This window comes from Corapipo altera, unplaced genomic scaffold, assembly GCF_003945725.1.
Source record: "Corapipo altera isolate COAL_440 unplaced genomic scaffold, ASM394572v1 0, whole genome shotgun sequence".
NCBI classification, from domain to species: Eukaryota; Metazoa; Chordata; class Aves; order Passeriformes; family Pipridae; genus Corapipo; species Corapipo altera.
Genome location: NW_020884872.1, coordinates 32,530,722 through 32,553,196, shown reverse-complemented (window position 1 = coordinate 32,553,196; position 22,475 = coordinate 32,530,722). Strand labels below are relative to the sequence as shown.

Below are 22,475 nucleotides of genomic sequence, written 5' to 3'. Positions count from 1 at the left end.
GGTTTGGGAAGGTTTGGGAAGGGAAGGTTTGGGAAGGGAAGGGAAGGGAAGGGAAGGGAAGGGAAGGGAAGGGAAGGGAAGGGAATTCAATCCCTCTAGGAAATGTTTGAAAACTATTTTTATTAATCCTACAGGACCACTACTTAAACAAGGGGTGTTACTATTTTCCAAAGAAAGGGATGTGGCTTCTATTCTGTTTACTCCAGAGGACTGTCAAGTTAAGTACCATGGTCTTCTCATATTATGAAAAGAAGGCAAACAAAAGTAGAAAACATCTCTAGATGGAGGAACAGTTACCCTGGAGCTGGAGAACAGGCAAGTCAGGTTCACTCTTTTGACAAGTAAGCTTTAACAGGATTAACGGAAACAGCAAGTTGCCTCTGGTGAGTCACACGGAACCAGTATTTAAGAAGCGACATTCATAGTCTGTCTCATACAAATTTCTGCAGCAATTATGTCCAGACAGAAGTGCAGCCATACTCCCTGTTATACTGATAATGGACACATCCCCATTTGTGAATGGAGGCCACTGTCTGTCAAAAGACTATTGGATGGTCTGTGAGAGAAGTATGAAAAACCATTCCAGCTAGGATTCACATTCATATGGCTCTGCCAGCTTGGAGTTATTCTTCATATTGTGCCAAACACAGGATAAAATGCAGGTCGGAAAGGAGGGATAGCTTACCTCTTGTTATAGACCGTATGTATGTGAGAATATAGGTTTTGTGGCTATGCATGCTGATCATTTTGACTCCATACTTCTCAGCAAGTGTTTTTCTTTTGTGACAGTATATTCACAACACACAGACATACCCTGTTATCCACTGAGAATATCTTCCTGGAAAATATGATGGTTAGTTATTCAATGGGAGGGGAGACTGTATGCAGGGATTTGAGAAACACACACTGTTTAACGCTGCAGGGACAGTATATCATTATTTTGTGGCAATAAGATCTTTAGCTTCATTTTGGTAAATAAGTAAGATCTTGATGGCATGAGTGAGGAACAGACAAGAGGGATACTGCTGCATACCCATACACGAGGTTCTCAGCATATTTCTGCTAGTGTTTTTGTAATACACAAACAATATTTTAATGAGATATTTAAAATACTGCATCATAGCCTACTTCATCTATATTATTAGCAGTTATTTTAACACAAATAACTGTGTCAGGAACATTTTAATGTGACTGTATAGCTCAGGGTAGTCTTGAAAGAAGAAAAAACATTTATGACAGCATTTAGCAGAGCACAATATGAAATGATTGATGATGGAACTTCCAAATGACAATAGGAAAGTGACAGAAGCTGTGAAGCTGTTCCTCTGAGGTCTCATATGTACTTAGGTATGCTGTATAATATGCAGCACTTCACCCTACTGGAGTGTTCCTCATGCAGAAGAGCTCATTACAAGTGCAGTAGCAGTAACATCAAAAGCACGAGGCTGTGAATTTTCTTCAGAATATGGGTATTTCCTGTTTCACATCATCTCATTTTCCTTCTTGTTTTGATCCTCAGTCTGTGTAGAAAAAACTTGAGATCATTTAGAACATAGCTGGAAAATAAGTTGGGACACTTCATTCCTGTGTTACAGGGAACTGACCAGGACTTTTCAAGACCACTGTGCCATATACTTCTTTATATAGGTACCTTTGGATATTAACTGCTGCATGTTGTGGTGAAATCTACAAATATTTGATCTGATTTTTTTCAGATGGCTTGAACTGAAGAAAGAGCTCTTAAGCCCAGAGCTCCCTTCACAGTGAGTGATCTCATGTACCACTCCATGCTAGCAGAGCAAAAACTCTCTGTACTTGTGCTAATGCAAGACACCCACACTGTGATTCTGCAGGTGCACAGTGTGTCAATATAATGTAGCAGATACTGTACAGCTTTCCCAGACAGCCCCTTTCTTGCAGTGCTGCAACGTGAAAAAACTGTTCCGCATCTCTAACCTCGGCCCCCTACCGTGACCCCTGCTATGTTACAGGAATGCTGAGGGGAGATTCAGAGTGTGGCTTCAATGTCTTTGTTACTGTTTCAAGTAGTTGTAGTTTGCAAGTCGAACATCCCTTAGCCTCAGCTGTTTCCTCAGCTTTTCAGGGTACATCTGATCTGGGCCCCTGACCATCTTAGGAGCTGTCTAACAGGTTCCCTCTGGTTTCTCAGCATCTCCCTTGACCTTGTGGGCAAGGTGGACTTGCCAAACCCAGTGTATTTATCACCACCCTATACTCACCAGTGCTGAGCATGGGGCAATAATAAATTCCTTTGATCTGCGGAGTACAGCCATAGCACAGCCCATCACAGAGTTGCATGAGCTGTGATAAGAACACATTGTTGCCCTTCATTCAGCCTGGCAATTGCTGCACTCCTCACTGGCTTCTCGTGCTGCTCCACGGGCTGGTTACCAACCTGTGTTGAAGCATGGGGTTTGTCTGCTCTCTTACTGAACTCCATGAGGTTTCTGCCTGTTTAGTCCTCAACATAAGTGCTAGGAGTAGACCATGGGGTGGTTTATAGTTCACTGAATTTGAAGATACTCAGTTGTCAATTGTCCTGTCAATGTGTACTAATGACAGCATACATGCAGTATGAATCCTATGAGTGATTCTGAGATAGATTCTCTGTATAATCAATTAAGAAGCATTACAGCTCTCATTTATACTTCAGCTAACATGGACAGTAAAAAGAAGGAGAGTCAATGGGAATTTTGCATTTAACTTTTATAGTTGTCATTGCTTTGAGTGGACAGTTCTATCAAAAAAAGATGGTCAAAGCATTTGAACTGATATTTACCAACTCTTCTCCAGTAGAAAAGGCATGAGTATCTTTAAAACAACAGTATTTTGTAGTAAAAAATATTGGAAACAGAATGTCTTGGGCTTTGGGAGGCACAAAATTTTGGCTGAATATGAACTTTGTCAATTTGGTTTCTACTTGGTTCTGTAGTGCCTTGACCTACAATTAAAATGTATTAAAATCTCACTTTTTTCTGATAAAATCTAATCATTCATTAATGTATTTATGGTTGCTTTCACTGAGGATGCCTTATGGATGAACTGTCACAGCCTCCACTCCTGTGTGTTTAAAGGTCTTCTCCTTCATGTATTTTAGGTGACCATCACACTAAGCTCTAAAGGACTCAATGCTCAGTGTTGTTTTCCTTCCTGGTCCTTATACATGCAGGACCATGGTACCAGGGCTGGCACAGGCTTCAGTGCCCTCACTGCTGTGACAATACATAACAGTAAAGTTCTAACCTGACTTAAGCAGTGCTATTTAGGTATGGAGGGAAAAAAGTGGATGTTACATGTAAAAAATCCCACACAGGATAGTAAGAACTTCTTTGTTTACCTAAGAAGGGTTAAAGTTTGGTTTTTTCTTGATTTGCCTTATTTTTGTCATCTGGTGGACCTTTGACTCCTTCCTGACAACAGCAAGACAGCAGAAGACTAGCTGCACTTTATCAAGGGGTATCTTTTCAGCTCTGTTATGATCTGTGACACTGTTACTAAGACTTGCTCTATAAATATGGTCTGTCTTCTGACAATCTAGAATCTAAAGACACTATAGGATGTAAAAATGTATGTCTATGATATGAATTGGTTGCCCAAAACTAGAAGATGGGCTAATGAAATTCCCATTGGCCCAGATTTTACTTACATGAAAAATTCTTTTTTTAAGGTCAGTTCTGTTACATTCTACAGGAATATAAATTACAACAAAAATAAGAAAACATACAAGCTAATAAATAAAAAGAAATTCTGGCGCCCAGTGCTGCATGTGAAGCTTTAGCATATATCAAGTATTTTGCATTGCTAACACTGGTGCTTCCCATGTATAAACCAGCTTTAAAAATGTGAGGTTTTTTAACTATGGCTATTAAGTGACAGTGGTCTTCTAATATCAGTCAGTAGGAAAATGTCTATTCCATTTATTCCTTATTTTCTGGATAGCTCCCTGATGTTCAGCTTTGCTCATTTTTCATTTCAAAAACTGAGTTTACTTTAACTGAAACTGTCAAGCAGTAATTCAGTTCTTAACTAGATTTGTGGTGGTGAGACAGAGGGTAACATAGAAAGGCAGAACTTATTGGCATGATTCATCATCATACTTTATTGCACAGTCAAGCCTACTGGGCAGGAAATGTTATTAAATTGGAAGATGTATCAGAGCCTTCTGAATTTGGCAGGATGAGCACCTTAAACCTCTGGAAGAGCCGATGTGAATGAATTGCAAGAATATAGCTGGTGTTCCAGTCCAAGTTTTGCAAGGGAGAAGAGCTGACATTGTGTTCACACTGTGACTATGGCATGTGTTAATGACTAATACGTAGAAGGAAAATAGTCATGGCAACGATTATGCTTACTAGTTATCCTGGGGAATGAGGCATAACCACATCTACTTGGTTACTGCATTTCTAGCACTGTTATAACAAGTATCAGCTGCTGTTAGGGAAGTCCATAATCTATGTTTATTTTTGAGTAGACAACTGAGTACTAGTAATTGGGTTCTGTGAAATAAAATGTCTTTTGGGAAAACATGCCTTATTGTTAGGAACATACAGAAAATATAACAAACTCAGATAGGAAAATCTGTTGGAACATGAGAAATCTGGGAAGTTTCTGCATTATCTGTGGCCCAGATGTCACCTCCAGTGTTACTATGGACTGGAATCCTGAAATGAAGGTAGGCATTTCACAGTCATAGTGGGTTGAGACTGACAGTTCTGTGTTCATGAATGTACAGAGGCAGGAATTAAATTGCATTCAAAGAGCATAAATCAAGAAGACAGTCTTGTGAAAATACAGACTGTAGTTTTACCAGGAAATTTCACTGTGTACTGAAAAAGTTGGGATTGGGAAAGTTTTGAAACCAAATTTGATTACAAGTTTTAAATTGCAGAGTCTTTGCATTCAAACAGTTTATGCAAAAGACACAGCTTATTTCTGAATTTCTCTTTGGATTCTGTAGGTTATTCTTCCCATTTTATGTCAGCCCCATGGATAAACTGCAGTCTCAAATCTTTGGTTCAGTGAGCTCATGCTCACTGTTGAAAATATTTTTGAGGACTCCTGAAATTCCTTTCAAGAATACCCTATTGGAAAGGTAACACACTGTGCCTTTTCTCTTAAGCAAATTTTCAGATATCTATTTCTATTTTCTTAAGACCTCAACTTCTATATGAAAATACAACCACCAATACATGCACGCAATACTTGCATTTTCTGATGTGTATTTATTTGTATCCAGAAATACAAATGTTGGGATCAAAATACGAATATAAATAGTATTCTAGACGCACAGCCCTACTCCTTAACACAAAGTAAACTGGAATGGATGTGATCAAGAAGGGAAAGTCATCTGTGAACTTGAGGAAATGAAGCACATGGGTGTTTGACTTTTCTGATTAGATCGGTCTGGGGGATCACTAGGATGGCTATCTAACTTAGAATGACATACTGGTGCTAGTGCTACCTGTATTATTCAAGGCACATTGGGCACATAATTGTACTTTCATTTCACTATGACATCACAAGCTGCACTGCTAGCAATGAAATCACACACCCCTAAGAAAAACTTAGGAAAGAAAGATAATTAGAAATCTAAAATTTTGTCTGTGTTCTATAAGAAAGTTCAATTTGGCACATAGTTGGCAGTATTTATGTGATTCCTAAAACTGCACTCTAAAAAAAAATTCATGTGTTGTCATGGTGAGAAAAAATGTTTTTAGAGCAGTATACTGAGAGTTTAGAACAGGATTTTATGAGGGGTTTGATGGCAGCCTATGATAGCCACAAATTGGTCTCAGATTTCCTCCAGGCTAATGTTCCAACTTGTGACAGTCACAGGTTGGTCCATGATTTAAGGTTGGTATTGCATGTGAGCGTGGATGACAATAAAGTCATGGGACTCCTTAATGACTGCAAAAGAGAATATGGCAGACTGATACTGTAATCCCTCTGCACAAGGTTTCCAACTGTTGTTCAGATGAACACTGTTTTGTGGAAGCTTATTCTGAATTTTTTTCCTTTGGAGCACCCTGTCTGGCAGAGGCATACGTCCCTGGGTTGCTTGTGTAATACTGTCAGATGGAATTATTTTATCAGCTTTCCATGAGTTCAGTTGTCACTCTCATTTTAAGAATCCCAGGTGTTCTGTAAGCATGGGATGGATTCAGTAGCATGATCTCTTCCATACTCATTTGTCAGTAGTTTTTAAAAAAATATACTATCAATATTATTCACTTCATCCATTTTATATTAATGTGCAATTTAGAAATTTTAGCATTTACCTCTCTTAGTCTTCACTTTAAGTATGTAAATCACAAATCTCACTTTAAGTACTTAAGTTCAAGATCCAGTCTACTCAAATTTTGAAGCCAATTAATGGATAATCAAGCCCTCCAGAATATGATCCAATGCTCTTCCTATTTGCTTGTAAGAATATTTGAACTTAACCCCCTGTTCTGGTCAATGGTCTTCATTAATATATAAGGTTTTGACTTAGATCTAGCAGTCTTTTCTTTGACACTTTGACACTCATAACACAGTCTCAGTAACAAGCCATCATCTGCTTCACTGTGGGTATTTCATTCATTGTATTTTAGCATATATTGCATCGGTACAGCTTCATCTCTCCCAAGCACTTTCACAGGCTGTAAGAAGATAAAGAGACATTAGGAGAATATTAAGTGCTGTATTAAACACTAAGGAGAGCACCTGGGTTCCCCTATAAAAGGTTCTACAGGCTGTCTTAGGGCTCCAAGTAAAGTCACATGAGTGCTTTTATGACACCAAAGAGGCTGTTGTGTCTTCTCTGACTAATGCCATTCATTACCTAGATCAAGAATACCTGGCAAGTAACTAACTGTATCAGTACCCCTTATTAGCCTGGTTCAGTCCTTGAGAAAACCTACTCCTAGACATATGAATAAACATAACCACATCTTCTGCTTGTCCTTCATAAATAACAAATGATTAGAAGATCAAAATGCATGTTTTGATAGAGAGTAGAGATGTCCAACTCTGATGCACTGACCTTCACAATGAATTTTCCCAGACTATATGTAAAATATGTAGTATAAGAATAATGAAACCATACTTTTTTTTCAGTATGTAAGTGTAAATTGAGCTAATTTTGTGCTTGCCATATGTATAGGTGGAAGGAGGAAGGATCTAAAATTAACTCAGAAGAAGAAAAACATCTAAAGGAAAAATAATCTTGCCTTTCAGCTGTAGAACTACATTCCCAATGAATAGTCTGCTTTTTTTCTATTTTAAATAGTCTTCTGGAAACTTATATGGATGAGGTAAACAGCAACCTTGAGTTTATGCTCTATATCTCTTGGTGGAATGAAGTTACTGAGTGAAGAAGGAAAGATTCTTCTAAATTGCTGAAATCCTGCTGCAGTTTTCCTAATATTTAGGAAATAAGAAACCTACAGACCACTTAGAAAAATAAAGAAAAAGTAGGCAAATGCTCATTCTGTGGGTTGAAGATGTTTAGAATATTGACCACACACTGTGGTGCTCAAGAAGAACTTCAGTAAGGTCACTGTCCCTCTTTCTAACTCTCAGATGAGGAATAGTATATCCTTTAATATTAAGAAATGATAAAGGCACTGATATAAGAGGCACAAAGATTTCACTGTGAGAAAGAAGAAGAAGATACCTTGAAAAAAAATCATCTGATTGTGTAGGCAGCTAAGATTATGGGATATGGCTTGCCTTTTCTTAGTGTATTATATCAAAACTGGGAAAGAGTAGTCAATGGGAAGAGTACAGTCTGTTATGGACAGCCTTCACAGCTTTCAGTAGGTGCTTTGTTTTACAGCTTAGAAGGTAACACCAACCCTCCAGACTGTGAGGCTAATGAAATTTGTCTGTCTTAAAATATTGAGTCTCCCTTCCCACAAAGTCAGCAGCTCTAGAGTTCCCTTGCACCTGATTGCTTGGTGTGTGGGCAGGAGTGTAATTTTTCTAGATGTATGGAAAAATTTGGTGTTTAAAGGAGGCAAACAATCTTCCTTTCATGAAATGACCAAGTAAGGTGAGCTGTGATAAATTAATGCAGCAACATGAGATGCTAGACACTTAGACACATTAGGGCTGCAGAAGTGTTTGAGATAGCTATCTGAGTTATTTGGCAGGATGTCTCGAGTTCCAAAACCATAATTTTCTATCAACTAAAGGCTCATGTGTCACTGCTGTTCCAGCTGATGAATGTGCAAACCTCCAGGTGGATGATTTGGAATTAGCTGTGAATTGATTTGAATAAAAGGACTGTGACAGATAAGAACTGCACAGCAATAAAAAATAATTTATTTCTCTTTTTTTAGCTTCACGACTTATCACAGTCTCCATGAAGACAATTCTGGGTATTGTAATTTTTATCATTTTTATTGGTATGCACAATATACCAATATACAGTTAAGAGTTGATTAAGTAGAACATTAGCATCTGAAAGAGAAGAAAGGTTACCAAAGTGCCTATGTTTTAAACTGCATCTGTATTTCTTGAATAGAAAGTTACATTAAAATTTTATGGTGTGTGGTGCACTTCAGTTCCACATTACTGCTGGACATGGAGACAGCATAAACTGGCTACAAGTTTTTATACCCTTATTCTTGGGAGAATAAAAGATAGAGCTGTTAGTATGTTAGTAAAAGGGCCAGAACTGTGAAGATCGAATTAAGCAGACCAGTATTTTTATACATTCTTAATTGCCTTGAAAATGCTGCCCTCAATGCAGGAAAATACTGTCCAACAACTTTTAATTGAAGGGGGAGAATAAGAGGATTGACTTTAGATCCTACTGGGAAAAAAATCCTCACAATCTTTTCTGTAACTTCAACAAGGAAGGACTGTAATGTGAAGATACTTGGGTTTGTGATTTTACATATATATCCAAATGCGTTCATTTCACCGCTCATTTGTTTTTGCCTTCCTCCATTTCATTCCTTGGAAGGATAAAAATAAGAAGTAAACAACAACAAAAAAAAAGTAGTTGAGTAAATGCAAGTCTCGAATACAAAATTATCCACTAAGAAAATGTTCTAAAATGCAGTTATTGCATTTCATATGGGACAGTGCAGAGAAATGTTTGGGGTTTTTTCAATTTGTGAAAGAAGCAAAAGAATACCTGAAGGTTAATGAGGACATTTTTACTACTAGAGAAGGATATAGCATATAGATATATGCAGACCACATTATCTAGGTCTCTAGAATACTTGCATTTTGAAAGATTCAGAGCCTAGAAAGATTGTCTTCCCTGATCTCTAAGGTTTATTAGTGGCTGTGTAAGCACAGAGCAGTAAGGCAGTGAGAGTAAACCAAGTAACTAGGAATGAGCAGAGGAATGCATTCAGGAACCTGCCAGCCTGCAGCCGCCTAGCTTGCATATAAATCAATTTTTTGCACATAACCCCAAAGTAGAATAAATTACACAGTAGAATATATCTTCTGCTTTCAGTACAAGAGCAGAAGCCAGAAGTGTCTGCAGATTCTTTCTTGTCAGGACAGTGGAAAAAAAAGTGGAATTATATGCTTCCAACTTCTGTTTATGAAAACTCAGAAAACAGAGGCAACATGACTGGACTTAGCAGAATCAGTCTTCCAACAGGCTTTCAGTAGCACTCATGGGCAGCCATGAGCAGAAGTGTAAGAAAAACATATGCTCATCATCTAAAATGGGAAGAGTCCACTTACACACTTACTAACAATATGCAACTGTTAAATAAACCTCACTTTAACTGTTCAAGATCTAATGCTGGAAGGCACCTTATTGTGTGTCATTTTTCTCAATGCTAACACCAAAACCAATTGATTGTGCAGAGAGTTTACAGGATCAGCTCCCTAAAGGAAAACTCTTTCTATTTTTTTAGTTAGGCTTGGAATATTTCTAATATTCTTTCAAAATATGGCTGAAGGTTACTATTAGAGTAGATTAATTCATAATTAGAGATCAGTATATTTAACTCCAATTCAATCATCTTCTTGCATGGCTTAAAATATCACTGTCATTCTTAAATAAAATCCATATTTCCAAATGCAGAACACAGAGGTTTATAGAGCAATAGATTTTACAGAGTAATTTGCTAATGAGAGTTAGCAAAATCTTCAACATATGTTTTGAAACGAGGAGGTTATCATTGGCTTAGAAGACATCTGAATGGGCAGATTTTTTTAAAAATAAGGTTTAGATCCTGTCTCCAAATATTTCTTCTCTGTGCTTCTAATATGAATTTTGTCAGTCCTTACAGAAGTGATCCCCCTCCCTACCTAAACCCAGCTATATCTCTGATATTTCAGACAAGTGAAAACCAGAAGATTTTGAGTAACCATAGTTAACTTTTGTGTTAGACTTTTTTCAATTAAAAACTCACTGGAAGAACAGAGCAACAGCAATGACAGACAGAGATGTTTCAAAGAACATGAAAGCATTTCTGTTCCCTTAGAATTACCACTGCATTAGCTTTTGCTTGTTTGCAGGGTTTTGCTTATGAGGAAAAAAAGGAACTCCTCTTCAATCACATCCACCATTCATTTTTTTATCAAATACTGTGTGGAAGAGACAGACATTTTTTGAGATTATAAAACAAAAAAATATCTCCAGGAGAGAAAAGAAATAGAATTATGGTTTTAGGCATGCTTCAATCTCAATCTTTTGTAACCACTTGTCATCCAAAAGTAGTGAAAAGCTATTTCTATTTAATTCTGAATCTGTTTTGTTTGCTTAATAACAATTACATAGACAGTCTGTGAAAGATGTCATCTAGCTTAACACTGTAAAACTAGTTTTTGAAAGAATGGGTAACAAGAATTGAATGGTCAAAAGTTTGAAAAATACAAAATTGCTTTTTACAGTAAAATATAGTTGAAAATTTAGGTGAAGAATGAAAGCAACTTCTTTTTATGCATGGTAACTATTCCATGTTTAATCCAAGTGTCACAATTGAGTTCCTGTAACCCACTACTCAAGTCAAAGGTGTTCAGTCTTCATCTCAGGCCCAGGGAACAACTGCCATGAGTAAATACTGCAGTGTTTAACTTTATTAAATGAACAAAAAAAATCCTTTGGCACACACTTTTCAATTTTGTAAAACAACTTTGAGAGAAAAAATAAGAATGCATGGGTGCACTTTTTAGTAAATTGAAATACAAAGAAAGTCACATATTCTTGGTGCTATTATATATATATATATAGCACATCAAATGTGACCTGCTACAATGACACAAACAAGCAGGAATCTTGTCCTGCTTCAAGTAGAGTACTTTAGAAATCAGTGACAATCATCAGACTGTGTTTAACCAGTCATAAAAAAGACAGTTAAAAGCTTGAAAAACTGTAGAAGTTATTCCTACAGCTGCCTCAGAGATAGGCAAGTCTTATTTATATCAAAATAATAGCTTTCTTATCACTCTGCTTTTTCACCTTTAAGTTAAAATCGATGTGTGTAGGTAAGTGGCTAACTCCACAAATCCCAGACCTTTGCAGAAAGTAACGTTCATGTTTTTATCCCACCAGAGACATTTCTCTACTGTCTTTTGGTGATTACTTGGTATCAAGGAGATCACTAATGAAATATTTCCCAAAACCTGTGGGATAAAGCTCAAGTAAATTTAAATAAAAATTAGTTGTTTTGTTGACTTTGGCTTATTTGCCAATGCCAGTGTACATTGATCTGAGTCTCAGAGATATGACAGCATTTTGAAGAAAGTATGGGAATGAAAAATAAAAATGACATATTTAATCTTTGCCTGAATTGTGAATAGTTGCTATGCCAAGGCAGAATAGTAAAGATTCTAATATACAATAATTGTTCATAAACATCACTTACACTACAAATTCAGCTGAATTTTGTAAGAATTTTTTCCTTAGAATGAATAGCAGTTAGGAGAGAATTCTTCCATGTTTTTCCTTTTCAGGAAGATACATACTAAAATTATTCATCAGGCTCTGTGATGGTGATGAAGAAGGTGAAGGTTAATGTGGTCTTTATAATTTGATATGAAACTGACTGCGTCCTTCACTTTGTCTGCACTTTCACCATCCATCCACAGTGAGAAAACACAGCAGTCTTCACCGCTACAGGCAACATTTAAAGATAGAGGTATCCAACCCAGTAGACCAGGTTAAACAGCAGGAAGGATGTAGGAAAAAAGACCCTGGAGTAAGAGTCCAGTTCTAAGATGTCTATGTGAATTCGTCCTCTCCTCCATGAGCCTGATTTGCACTCTTCATAACAACAGAAAAAGCTCTGACAGTCTTTCCCATCCAGACATTCATAGACACAGGCATCTTCAAATTCTTGCCAATACATGGCATTGTTCAATGTGATGACCGTAGTTGGTGGCCTCATATCAAGTACAGAATAATTCTGAAGAGAGAAAAAACCCACAACAGTTTGATAAGCTTTCATGGATGATGAAGATCAAATTAATAATCACAGGAAAAATCACAGGAGCTGGGAATAAGTGGTCAATATTTAAGAATTCTAGATTTAAGGAGCATCTTTCTTTCTCTCAAAAGATGCCTTTTCAGATGAATTTCTGTAAAGATATTGTGGAGTGGCAAGTTAAATAATTCTAGGTGTATTTCCTACTTGGGTAACTTAAGAATATATTTCCCAGTAATAATTTTCTTCACACATATGAGTTCACTTACCTGTCAGAATATTATTTGCAAGTTGTTTTAAACATTTGCAGCCACTACATTTAAGAATGGATTCTGAAAAATAAGGAAATATCCCCCTTCTTCATTTAATTATAAAATGGCCTTCACTTAGCATAGATGCATTCACTGCCTCTTAACTTTATGATGATTTATAAAACCAGATATGGTCAGCAACAAATAGTGATCATTTCAGTACAGGATTTCAAAATGCCATCCCTAGGCATGTCCCCTTAGTGCTTATCACACTAACCATGCTCAGAAACAAGACACTTTGTTAATAATGCATCCTCACAGTACCATTCGTGCCTACAGACCTCTCTTTCTTCAATGTACTCCCTACTTATACTTTGTCAGCTTTTCTGTCACAGAATTTTCTTTTCAGGAAGGATGCTTTCTCACAATAGTATCCCTTCTCATTAAGCTATCCATTCCATCTTCACAAATGTCACCTCCTCCACTTGCATCACTAGAAAAGGTCCCATCAGCTTGCTGCCTGTCTGCACCGCCCTGACAAAGCAGACACCACCCCTGTCAGCACAGTTTTCTCTACCTAAGGGGCCCTTCCTCTCTCTGTGACTGTGCTGAGCTTTGCCTGGAGGAGCATGCTGGCTATGCACTAAGTCACGCTTGCATTCAGGAGGATGCTCTAAGTCCTTGCCTCCACACTTATTATACAAAGTACTCAGCATTTCCTGTAGACAGTGTTAGTATGTATCTGAAAATTTTCATGCCAGATATGAAAAACATCAGTGATATGACTGATGTGCCTCAGTGGAATTTTATTTTTCTATTGACTTCATTTTCTTTCTTTGGGTTTGGCACATGATAATGTTAACCATCTCACTAAAAATCCCAGTCCCTGAGCTAAGAACTTGATGTGGCACCTCTCTGCTTATGGGTTGGCATCAACATAGATAACTACATCTGAACAACTGCCCTATGGAATCCAGTCAATTACTTGTGGACACAATTCATTTCATCGTAAGTAAATGGCTAAAATCTCTCAGGTGCATTTTGCTATGGACTGCAAGCAGATTGAAGTTTAGGAGCAGATTATTGCAAATCTATTTGTTGTGAATAACTGAACCTCTGAGATTAGATGACAGAAATTACACCCTTATGGTCCTCTCTCTCATTTGTAAAGTTCTGGGTGGATGATTTCAGAGTCTTACAATTTGTTGCCATGTGCGAGATGAGTCTGAAGGAGATTATCAGAAATGGAGAGATAACTTGAGAGTGGAAGACGGAGATGAAGATGAAGTTCCTGAAACCTCTGTTTGACATTTTCTGGACTGTTTTATAATTGTTGGGACATCGGGTTTCCCCATTTTGAGAGTTTATTGTATTTGCCCTATTTTTGTATTGTTCCCTATTTACTTAAAATCCTGTTTCCCCATTGGTTAAATCCTGCTGCACTGCAGTAGTTTCCTCATATGTCCCATGTTCCCTTATATGTTTAAGCCCGTCCCATGTTCTACCGTACATAGTTCTATTTTACATGCTCCTACCAAGTTCCACCTCTTCTTCTAGAAAGTTCAACCCCTGCCATATAAAAAGCAGGAGCCAGGTGAAAAAGATTATTGCACAAACAATCTTTTTTTGACTGTAGCACTTTGAGAAGAAAAAAATTATGACTAGAGTATACGTGGAATTCTGCTATACCCCTGGGTCACATATTGTAAATTTATTGCAAGTCTTATGAAAATTTCCTACTCAGGGACTGAAATTTTCCATGCCTGGCTAAAATATTTATGCCAAAAAGAAGAAAGGCTAAGTTAGATTTTGGTAAATTAAGATAAATAAGTGCTGTGGCTCTGCAAAGGAAACTTTTTCGTCTGTCAGTAGCCTTGGGATTTTTGTTGTTGTTTTGTTATAGCAACTAAAATAAATGCCCTGATAATACAGAGAGACTAATCTGGTTGTTTGAATCTCTGTCAGCTAGGAAGTGTCTTGAGGTGACAAGATACCAGGAGAAGGTGGATAGTCCCCGCTGTGTTCTGCGTATCGAGCTGAGCTGGGTTGGTAGGAGAGTAGTGCATGCAGAGTGGGCATCAGCCCAGTCCCACCCTGGTGGTCTGCCTTGGACAAGGTAGTTCAGATGCAGTGTTAAACATGCTTAATACCATTATTTCAGACAAGATACAAATGTGTTCTCTAGGAGGAAAAAAAAGAGGTGGGATTACCTGAACACAGCTTTACTAAGATTAGTAAATTTCATCTTTCAGGTATCATCATTACAAGGATGGAAAAGACAAATGATGTCTTAAGAGCCAGAGACACTGCTTCTTTTAGTAATTTAAGCTATAATTTGAACAGAGAAGTTGTTTATGTATATAAAAAAAGGCCCTGTTCAATATCTGTCATGGTGAAAAAAAGAAAAGAGTGAGTAAGAAACTTGAAAATGCTGGAGATACTTTCCAAGCAAATCAGACTGACTAGTTAAACCCTAGGCTGTTAAACCCTAACGTAATTTTAACTGTGTATCTTTTCCTCATCATTTTTAATTGGAAAAAGTAAAGTGCCACTACCCATTCAACGTGGCTTTTTAACTTCATCTTTCAGAAAACTCTGTCAGAGGAGTGACATCAGTAGAGAGTGTATAAATACAATGATTTCTGGAAAACATTAATTTTCAATGAGCAGACTTTCAAAGCTATACAGGGTCTTCAAAAACATCAGAAAACTCAAATTAAAAAAAGAAGTTGTATAACATTATTTGTAAAAGATAGGCTAGTAACATGGAACTAGCAGTTGTAAATTATAAACTTCATCATATCCCAACCAAGAAATGCAAAAACCAGTGTTTTAGTTCTGACTCTGTTCTTATCTGATAACATTCAACCAGCTAATTAACTTCATCTTCTGTATGTTTCTGTATGCTTTATATTTGTATGTATTACAGCATACATTCCAGTTTCAGATTTCATACAACTTACAGACACTTATTTTGTGCTCTGTTTCAACTTTATTGCTGCTGTACTTATTCCATTTCTAGATATAATACAACTAACTGTATTTAACTTGTGTGCCTGAATTATTTGAAAATCCATCTGCAAGCTTGCTAAAGATTTTGCAGATGTGCATAAATGAACTATTTTAGTTAAAACTCCATATAAGTTTATGGTATAACTTGAGCTTATTACTTTTTTATAAAATGTAACAAGAAACTGCAGTGTTATATAAAGCAGACACACAAAATTCCTGATGTAAAAATAACACACAATGTTCAACACTTGACCCTTCTCCCTCCCAAATCACTTGGTAACTTCTTATAGAAAGAGGCAGCTATGTTCCTCTGCCACAGCTGAAAACACACTGACCTTTTACCAAAAAAGCAAAACAATATTTATAGTGAAGTCAGGTGAAAGCATAACATAGCAATACAGATTTCTCGGGAATTAGTTCAAGTAAATGTCAAGCACACATTCATACCCCCAATGCTCTCACTGAATAATGTAGTTTACTTACCATCACATGACCAAAACTTACATCAGGTAGCTTAAATAAAGATAGCAAAAGAATTATTCAGAAGAAAACATACTTATTGCTTCATACGCATCTAAGTTCAATAGCATTCCTTGAACCAATGCATTTATTCATAAAAGACTTCATAATTGTGTTCTGTATATTCAGCATAATAATCTGTACACTTGAAAACTTGAAACCTCAGCAGAATGTGCACCTAGTTTCCATACAGTTAAAATTTTTACTCAAATCATTACGTTTGTTTATCTATCAAACAATAGCTAAGTAAGCATTTGTTCTGGTATTAATTTAAATCCCATCAATTCTGCATGCTTTCCCTCATCTTCATTCATGTCTGGAAATACATCCTACTAACAAAGATACGAGTTTCTAATTCAGTCTTTCTAAAGGATGGCAACTTTAGTCTGATCATTAGCAAGTTCATTTTGATTGTCTCATATTTTTCCTTTGGTAACACTCTTGCTTCTTGTGTGCAACACATTTTACAAAAAGCTATTATAGGTTTAATGGAGTTTTCATTGACTAAGTCTGTGGCTTTCTCAGCTTTTTCTAATACCGTATTTGTTTCAGCTTTTCCTTCATTAGTTCTTCATTCAATCATTTTCTATAGCACTTCATTCAATCCCTTTTTATCTCATGACCTATTATTCCCTAAATTTAGCCTTCTGTCTCTTCCTCCTTCACACTTTTCCTATTTGGCTTAGATTTCTGATTTCAAATGTCCTTATTTCCTCCGTTATGTACAATAGCATCCAACATCTTCAATTACTGATTTTGAACACATAAGATGTGTTGAGAGCGAAACCCCCTTCCCTGTGTTTACACTGAGGTTTTTTTTCTCTGTTAAACTGACCCCTCTCATTCTCATAGTCAGTTATGAAGTATACCAGGCAATTCTTCTTGCATGATAGTTTTAATTGATTGTAAATGAACAGCTTTTGTATGTTTTTTTGGCCAAAAATGCAGCCATGTATAGTGACCTCCTTTTTTTTTTTGAACATGTGCCTTTGTGCACAGGGCTAAAATCAAGTGCTGGTTCCCAGTAGAGACACGGAAATTCTGTTTGTGAAGTTCATAAATATTTCTAGACCTGTTAAGCCATGAAATAGCAATGCATTGAATATATATTGATGTGCATATATTTGTATAACAAGTTATGCAATCTGTTTCAGTGGGAGCCCTTTATGATTACCAGCACAGTAAATGGAGGACAAAAGACACGTAGGTAGGGTTGCTGCTTCATGGTCAGCAGGCTGCTTCTATTAGGAACAGACCTTACTGAGAAGGCACATAACTGCTTCTACTGTTATTGCAGGTAACTCCTCCATCCGTTTTCAGGGCAGATCACACCGGAAACTGGGCAAATCTTGGAGGAGTGGACTGTCATGGCATTACAGGCTATCACTGAATGATTATCCGCTCTCTGAGCTGCATATGAAAAGAAATTTAAATGCTCCCATCTTACCGACTTTTTCTTCTTAGTACAGCTTGGTTTCCGGCAACTTGAGTAGTAGTTGAGCGTGGCATACTCCATCAGAGCAGCAAAGACAAATAGAAAGCATACAGTCACAAACAAATCCATAGCGGTGACATAGGAGACACGGGGTAATGACTTTCTTGCAATGGTACTCAAAGTTGTCATGGTCAATACTGTAGTGATGCCTGCAGAGAGAAACTTGATTTAATTGTATGCAACACCATTTATCAATATCACAGAACAATGTTTGGAAATAAACATACTAAACAAATCCAGAATGTACCCAAGTAATTAATTAATTTCCTTTAGTGGGATCAAAAAATAAGAGAAAATAACATCAGTAGAGACAATGTTATTTTGTAAACAAAAATTTGCTTAGTTTATTTTCATCTTTGCAAAAGTGACATTCCCACGCCTCTCAATATGCTCTTCTTCATCTTGTGCTTTTCCTGATCCCAGTGAGATTGGAGGTGGGGGTGAGGTAGAAGGAGAGAATGAACTTTTTGAAGAGAAGTATAAAACAGAAAAGATACTAAACCCAGAAAAATAAAAAAATAAGAAATCTAGAAAACAATGGAGGAAATATGTTCTGTTCTGCAGTAGTATTGCTCTCATGAAAAATCTTGTACTCAAAAAAGAAAAAGAGGTGGAGGGAGAAAAGAAAAGAAATTTTGCTGCAAAGTTCTGACCAGGAATTTTGAAAGTATGTTTTCACACCACTGCTTCCTTGGGAGACCTCCACTGCTGTTTTCCTTCTGATAAGGGAACTCAATGTCCCTTGCTCAGTCTAAGACTGACACAAACTTCAGATGTAACATTAATGAAAAGAGCCTTTGTAATTCACACAAAGCATCACTTCTGAGATTGATTTAGTAATAATGAATACAATGGGAATTAATTAGTGTGAAATATCTAAAACAATAAAATTAGTCCTAGAATTAAATCTATGTCATGTCAGTCATGTAAGTGCCAGTGATTCATGTATTTTCTCTTCATTCCTGAGGAACAGAAGTCTTTTCATTCCCAGCTTGGACTGATACTTTTAATCATTTGTTGTGAACTGTAAGTCTTCTGATAGAAAAAAAAATAAAACTTCTCAATGACTTGGGAAAAAAATATAAAGCTCTCACTCAAATACATCTCAAGAGAGAATCTGCTTTACAAACAACATAACCATAAGGTAATCTTTCTTTTTTATAGTTAAAGTGATACTTCACAATGGTGCACAGCATTTGAAATGTCAAGGACTGAATGAAATTATGTCTTATAGTAAAATTACTTCTCACAAAGAGCACTCTGGAAAGAAAGAAGTACCTGTGGATTACTTTTGAGTACTTTCTCTTTATGAAGGTTTGTCCCTCTCTGATTTGTAACATTTGATAGAAGCTGCAATGATTCATAAGAATAACCCTCTCCATTTAAACCAACAGAAATTCCCTGGAAAAGCCAGAAGGGAGATTACTGCCCAGGTCTCAACCTTCATCTACAATGATTAATAAGTAACTGAATTCCTTAAATATCCCTTACCTAGAAACAAACTAACCAAAAGTTTCTGAAGAAACCCACAAGTCAATAATCAAGATTAAAGCAACGCTGACAGGAAGTGGGAAGTATGGACTGTGTGTACCTTGAACATCTACAAGCTATTGGGAAAATATTTCCATTTCCTAACACCTGTGCCACCTCCCCAAATCAGCAGACATGGCTGCCATGATCCAGCAACCTCTCCAGACCCCTCAACATCAGTTCTGTAGCTAGCTGATGCTCTGAAAAAGCCTAAGCAAAGACCATGCTTAGGTCTTTATCATGGTAGACAACTGCAAAGATGTCCAACTGCAAAAGGTGTTGACTCACTGGCCTTGATTTGGTCCTTATTAGCTACAGGTCTTTCTGTATGACCTTGGGAGTCACTAACTTCGAAAGAACTGCATCCGGACTATGACATACTCTACAACATAAAATGAACTTCTTTAAGACTTTCTAACTCACATTTAGATTTCTAACACAAATTTGTCCTTTTCAGAGCCACATGTACATGCACCTGTCTTCAAGTATTTTGCTACCTTTAAAAAATTCCTCAAAATCTATAGAGTTCTCCCAGTACCATATACAGTGTCCTGTTTACCTGGAATCAAATAGAAGTTTTTATTTCTCACTCATCCAGTGATAGGACAGTTTTTATTAAAATGCTAGAAAGAGAAAAAAGGGAGAAAAGACCTTGCAGTGCTCAAAAGCATTTTTGAAAAGTCTGCAATATTTCTGAATGTTGTACTGACAGTGGAATATTTTTCTTCGATTTTTACTTAAATGGAGGTATAACTGCGTTATCTGTGCAGGTACCTGTAATTATGACTAGCTTCCAAATTGACCATGGACAGGAAGCCCGAGAAGTGAAAAAATAATTACCATGAGCCTCTGTGCTTAAGTATTTAAGTCCTCAACTCAGCCTGCATCTTATATCCATGCCTTAAGCCTGAATGAAACACCAGCTCAAATCATGCTCAATGGATTCCAGCTGACACCATTAAAAAACATTGAGTTTTTGAAATAATGAAAATTCTATCTAGTGTATCAATTTCATATCTAGCACACCAGCACAAATTTTAAAGTACTAAAATGAGGTTTTGGGGTTACACACAGGGAAGAAAGGGTAAGAAGGTGCACCAGATGATACAGTTTCATATTCCTATGCATTTACAAGTCAGAATATAGATATGTATGTATGAATAAAATGGAGCATCATTATTTCCAAATATAATATCTAGATTCATTTTAACTCATTTTATGTCTCATGATAAGAAAATTCAGTTTGTTGAGTAATTTCAAATGCAATAAGTTTTGCCAGATGAAATTGGTAAGTCTCTCACTTTGTGGAGTCATGTATCGCAAAGTGAGCTTTGCATCTGTCACCGAAATTCACAGTGCTCATGAACTGTTTATTCCAACAGAATTTTAATATCATCCAAGGACAGCTTTGAAGTAACCTGGCTTCAGAATTTTCAAGTAGAAAGTGTAAGTATGAACATATATTCTCTGAGTAAATTCCATACCAAAGATGCTATTTGATAAAACAAAAACTACTATCTGGGATGTCAAATGATACAGGTATATATACTGCATGAAAACATTTTTAAACTGCAGTTTGAAGTTGCTCTGTAGTAACTTCCTGGTCCTATTACACATTATACCCAATTTGAAAAGTAGGGGGAAACTGGGATGAAAACTTCAGTTTAACTTAATTCCCTTCATCCTCAAGGAAAACAACATATTCTTTTCCAATTCATAACTTTTTTCAGGCACTTGCTGGCTGCTCTTCACTATGAACTTCGTGAGATCATTCTGATTACTAGAGACAAGTAGATATTGAAGAGACCCTTTTTTTCCCTTTCTTTGAAGACCAGAATAACCTGGGATCCCAAAACACAGTTCTCATCCAAAGCTCAAAGTTTACTTTCATTTTCCCACTGAATCTTCAGTTGGCCTGGAGTTAGTCTCATTGCCACTCTGGACCTCGGTCCCTCAAAGTACATGTGAAAAGGGGACTATGATGCCCAGTTTTTAAAGAGCACTTTGATGCCTCTGGACAGTACTGCTGAAAGGATACTTATGGCCCCATAGTCCAATTAATTTTTTTTCCCTAGCATAGAAGTGGTTTATTACTTAACATTATCCGGAAAGTAAAACCTGTCCTTCATATAACCGTGAGTAGCTAATAGCTTAGGAAATGATTCATTAATTTCAGAGAGTGAAATATTTCCCTGATGCTAGCCCTTTACATTAATGCAGCTATACTTGGATACAGTTTGGTGCACAGAGTCAACAATTAATTTCAACTAATTAGTAGGAAAATTTTAGCAGTTTGCCTTTGGCTGTATTACTCACAATTTCACCATGTGCCACTATCCAAATGTGAATATGTGTTGTTGCTCAGACAGATTTATAAGTTGCATTATACAAGCAGGCCACAGTAAAATAGGAACAATCGCTTACTGCATCCGAAGAATCAACAGGCCATTGCTAATTTGGAAACAATTGGACTCTGTGTACAAAAAGTGACCCATGTATATATTGTTTATTTTTTATTTGACTTCATTTATAAAAAAGTTGTATTTTAGCCTAGAAATCTAGTTCTCCATTGCAGTTTTAGTAGTGAATCATGATATCCATTGAATATAGCCTTGGAACATCTCATTTTTATGTTCTTACTCCAAATTCATGACTACAGCTGAATACATTTTTGTCTGAACTTCTTGCTGGCTGTGAGAGTGAAGCAGGGAGAGTCACTGTAGTGATTACTGATCTAACCTACTTCTCTGTCCAATTAATTGAAAAACTGAGTTGTGTGGTGTGGGGAACCACCGTCAGGAACAGGATATGAACACTGCTTATGGCAAATCAGTAATGCAAACTGTTAGATGTCTTTTGTCTCTTTTCTCTTAAGCATTAAGAAGGATAACCCAAACGGATGCTCTCTGACTCTGCCCACACATGGGGCTTCAGACTCCCTGTTTAAAAAGATGGAACATGGTCAGTCTTTCCTTATCTCCCCTGAGCCACCCAAATTAAGAAGAAAGGCGCTCAGCAAAGAAGTACATAAAGACCTATTGCTCAATTTTCTGCCTATCAGAAGCAAGTCTACACAACCAGAAACAGGCAGTTGTACAGCTGCTCTCTGGTCTTTTTGCTGTCCTGGACGTCACAGAGTAACTGTCAATCTAAGGGTCGGTCATGTTGCTAGAGCCAAGGTTTAACCGCACTTCGGCACTCACAGGAAAGAAGTGAGGACTGAATACTCCTTTCTTTTAAAATAATCCCAGAAAAATGGATCCA

At 36.9% G+C, this 22,475-nt stretch overlaps 1 protein-coding gene and 1 long non-coding RNA gene across 3 annotated transcripts in view; one reads left to right on the top strand and one right to left on the bottom strand.

The window, feature by feature from the left end:
• Nucleotides 1-5,211: 5,211 nt before the first annotated feature.
• The window catches only part of GABRG3 (gamma-aminobutyric acid type A receptor gamma3 subunit), a 322,017-nt gene continuing 304,753 nt past the window's right edge, over nt 5,212-22,475 (bottom strand). For both annotated transcript variants that reach the window (XM_027642623.1, XM_027642614.1), the window contains 3 exons: nt 17,634-17,830; nt 16,151-16,180; nt 5,212-12,386 (listed from right to left, as the gene is read on the bottom strand). In XM_027642623.1, coding sequence (XP_027498424.1) covers nt 12,108-12,386; nt 16,151-16,180; nt 17,634-17,830 — 506 coding nt within the window. In that variant the 3' untranslated portion in view covers nt 5,212-12,107. The remainder of the gene's footprint in view (nt 12,387-16,150; nt 16,181-17,633; nt 17,831-22,475) is intronic.
• LOC113946810 overlaps nt 22,354-22,475 on the top strand; it is an 8,037-nt gene continuing 7,915 nt past the window's right edge. Inside the window, exon 1 of the long non-coding RNA XR_003527562.1 lies at nt 22,354-22,423. This is a non-coding gene — a long non-coding RNA (uncharacterized LOC113946810). The remainder of the gene's footprint in view (nt 22,424-22,475) is intronic.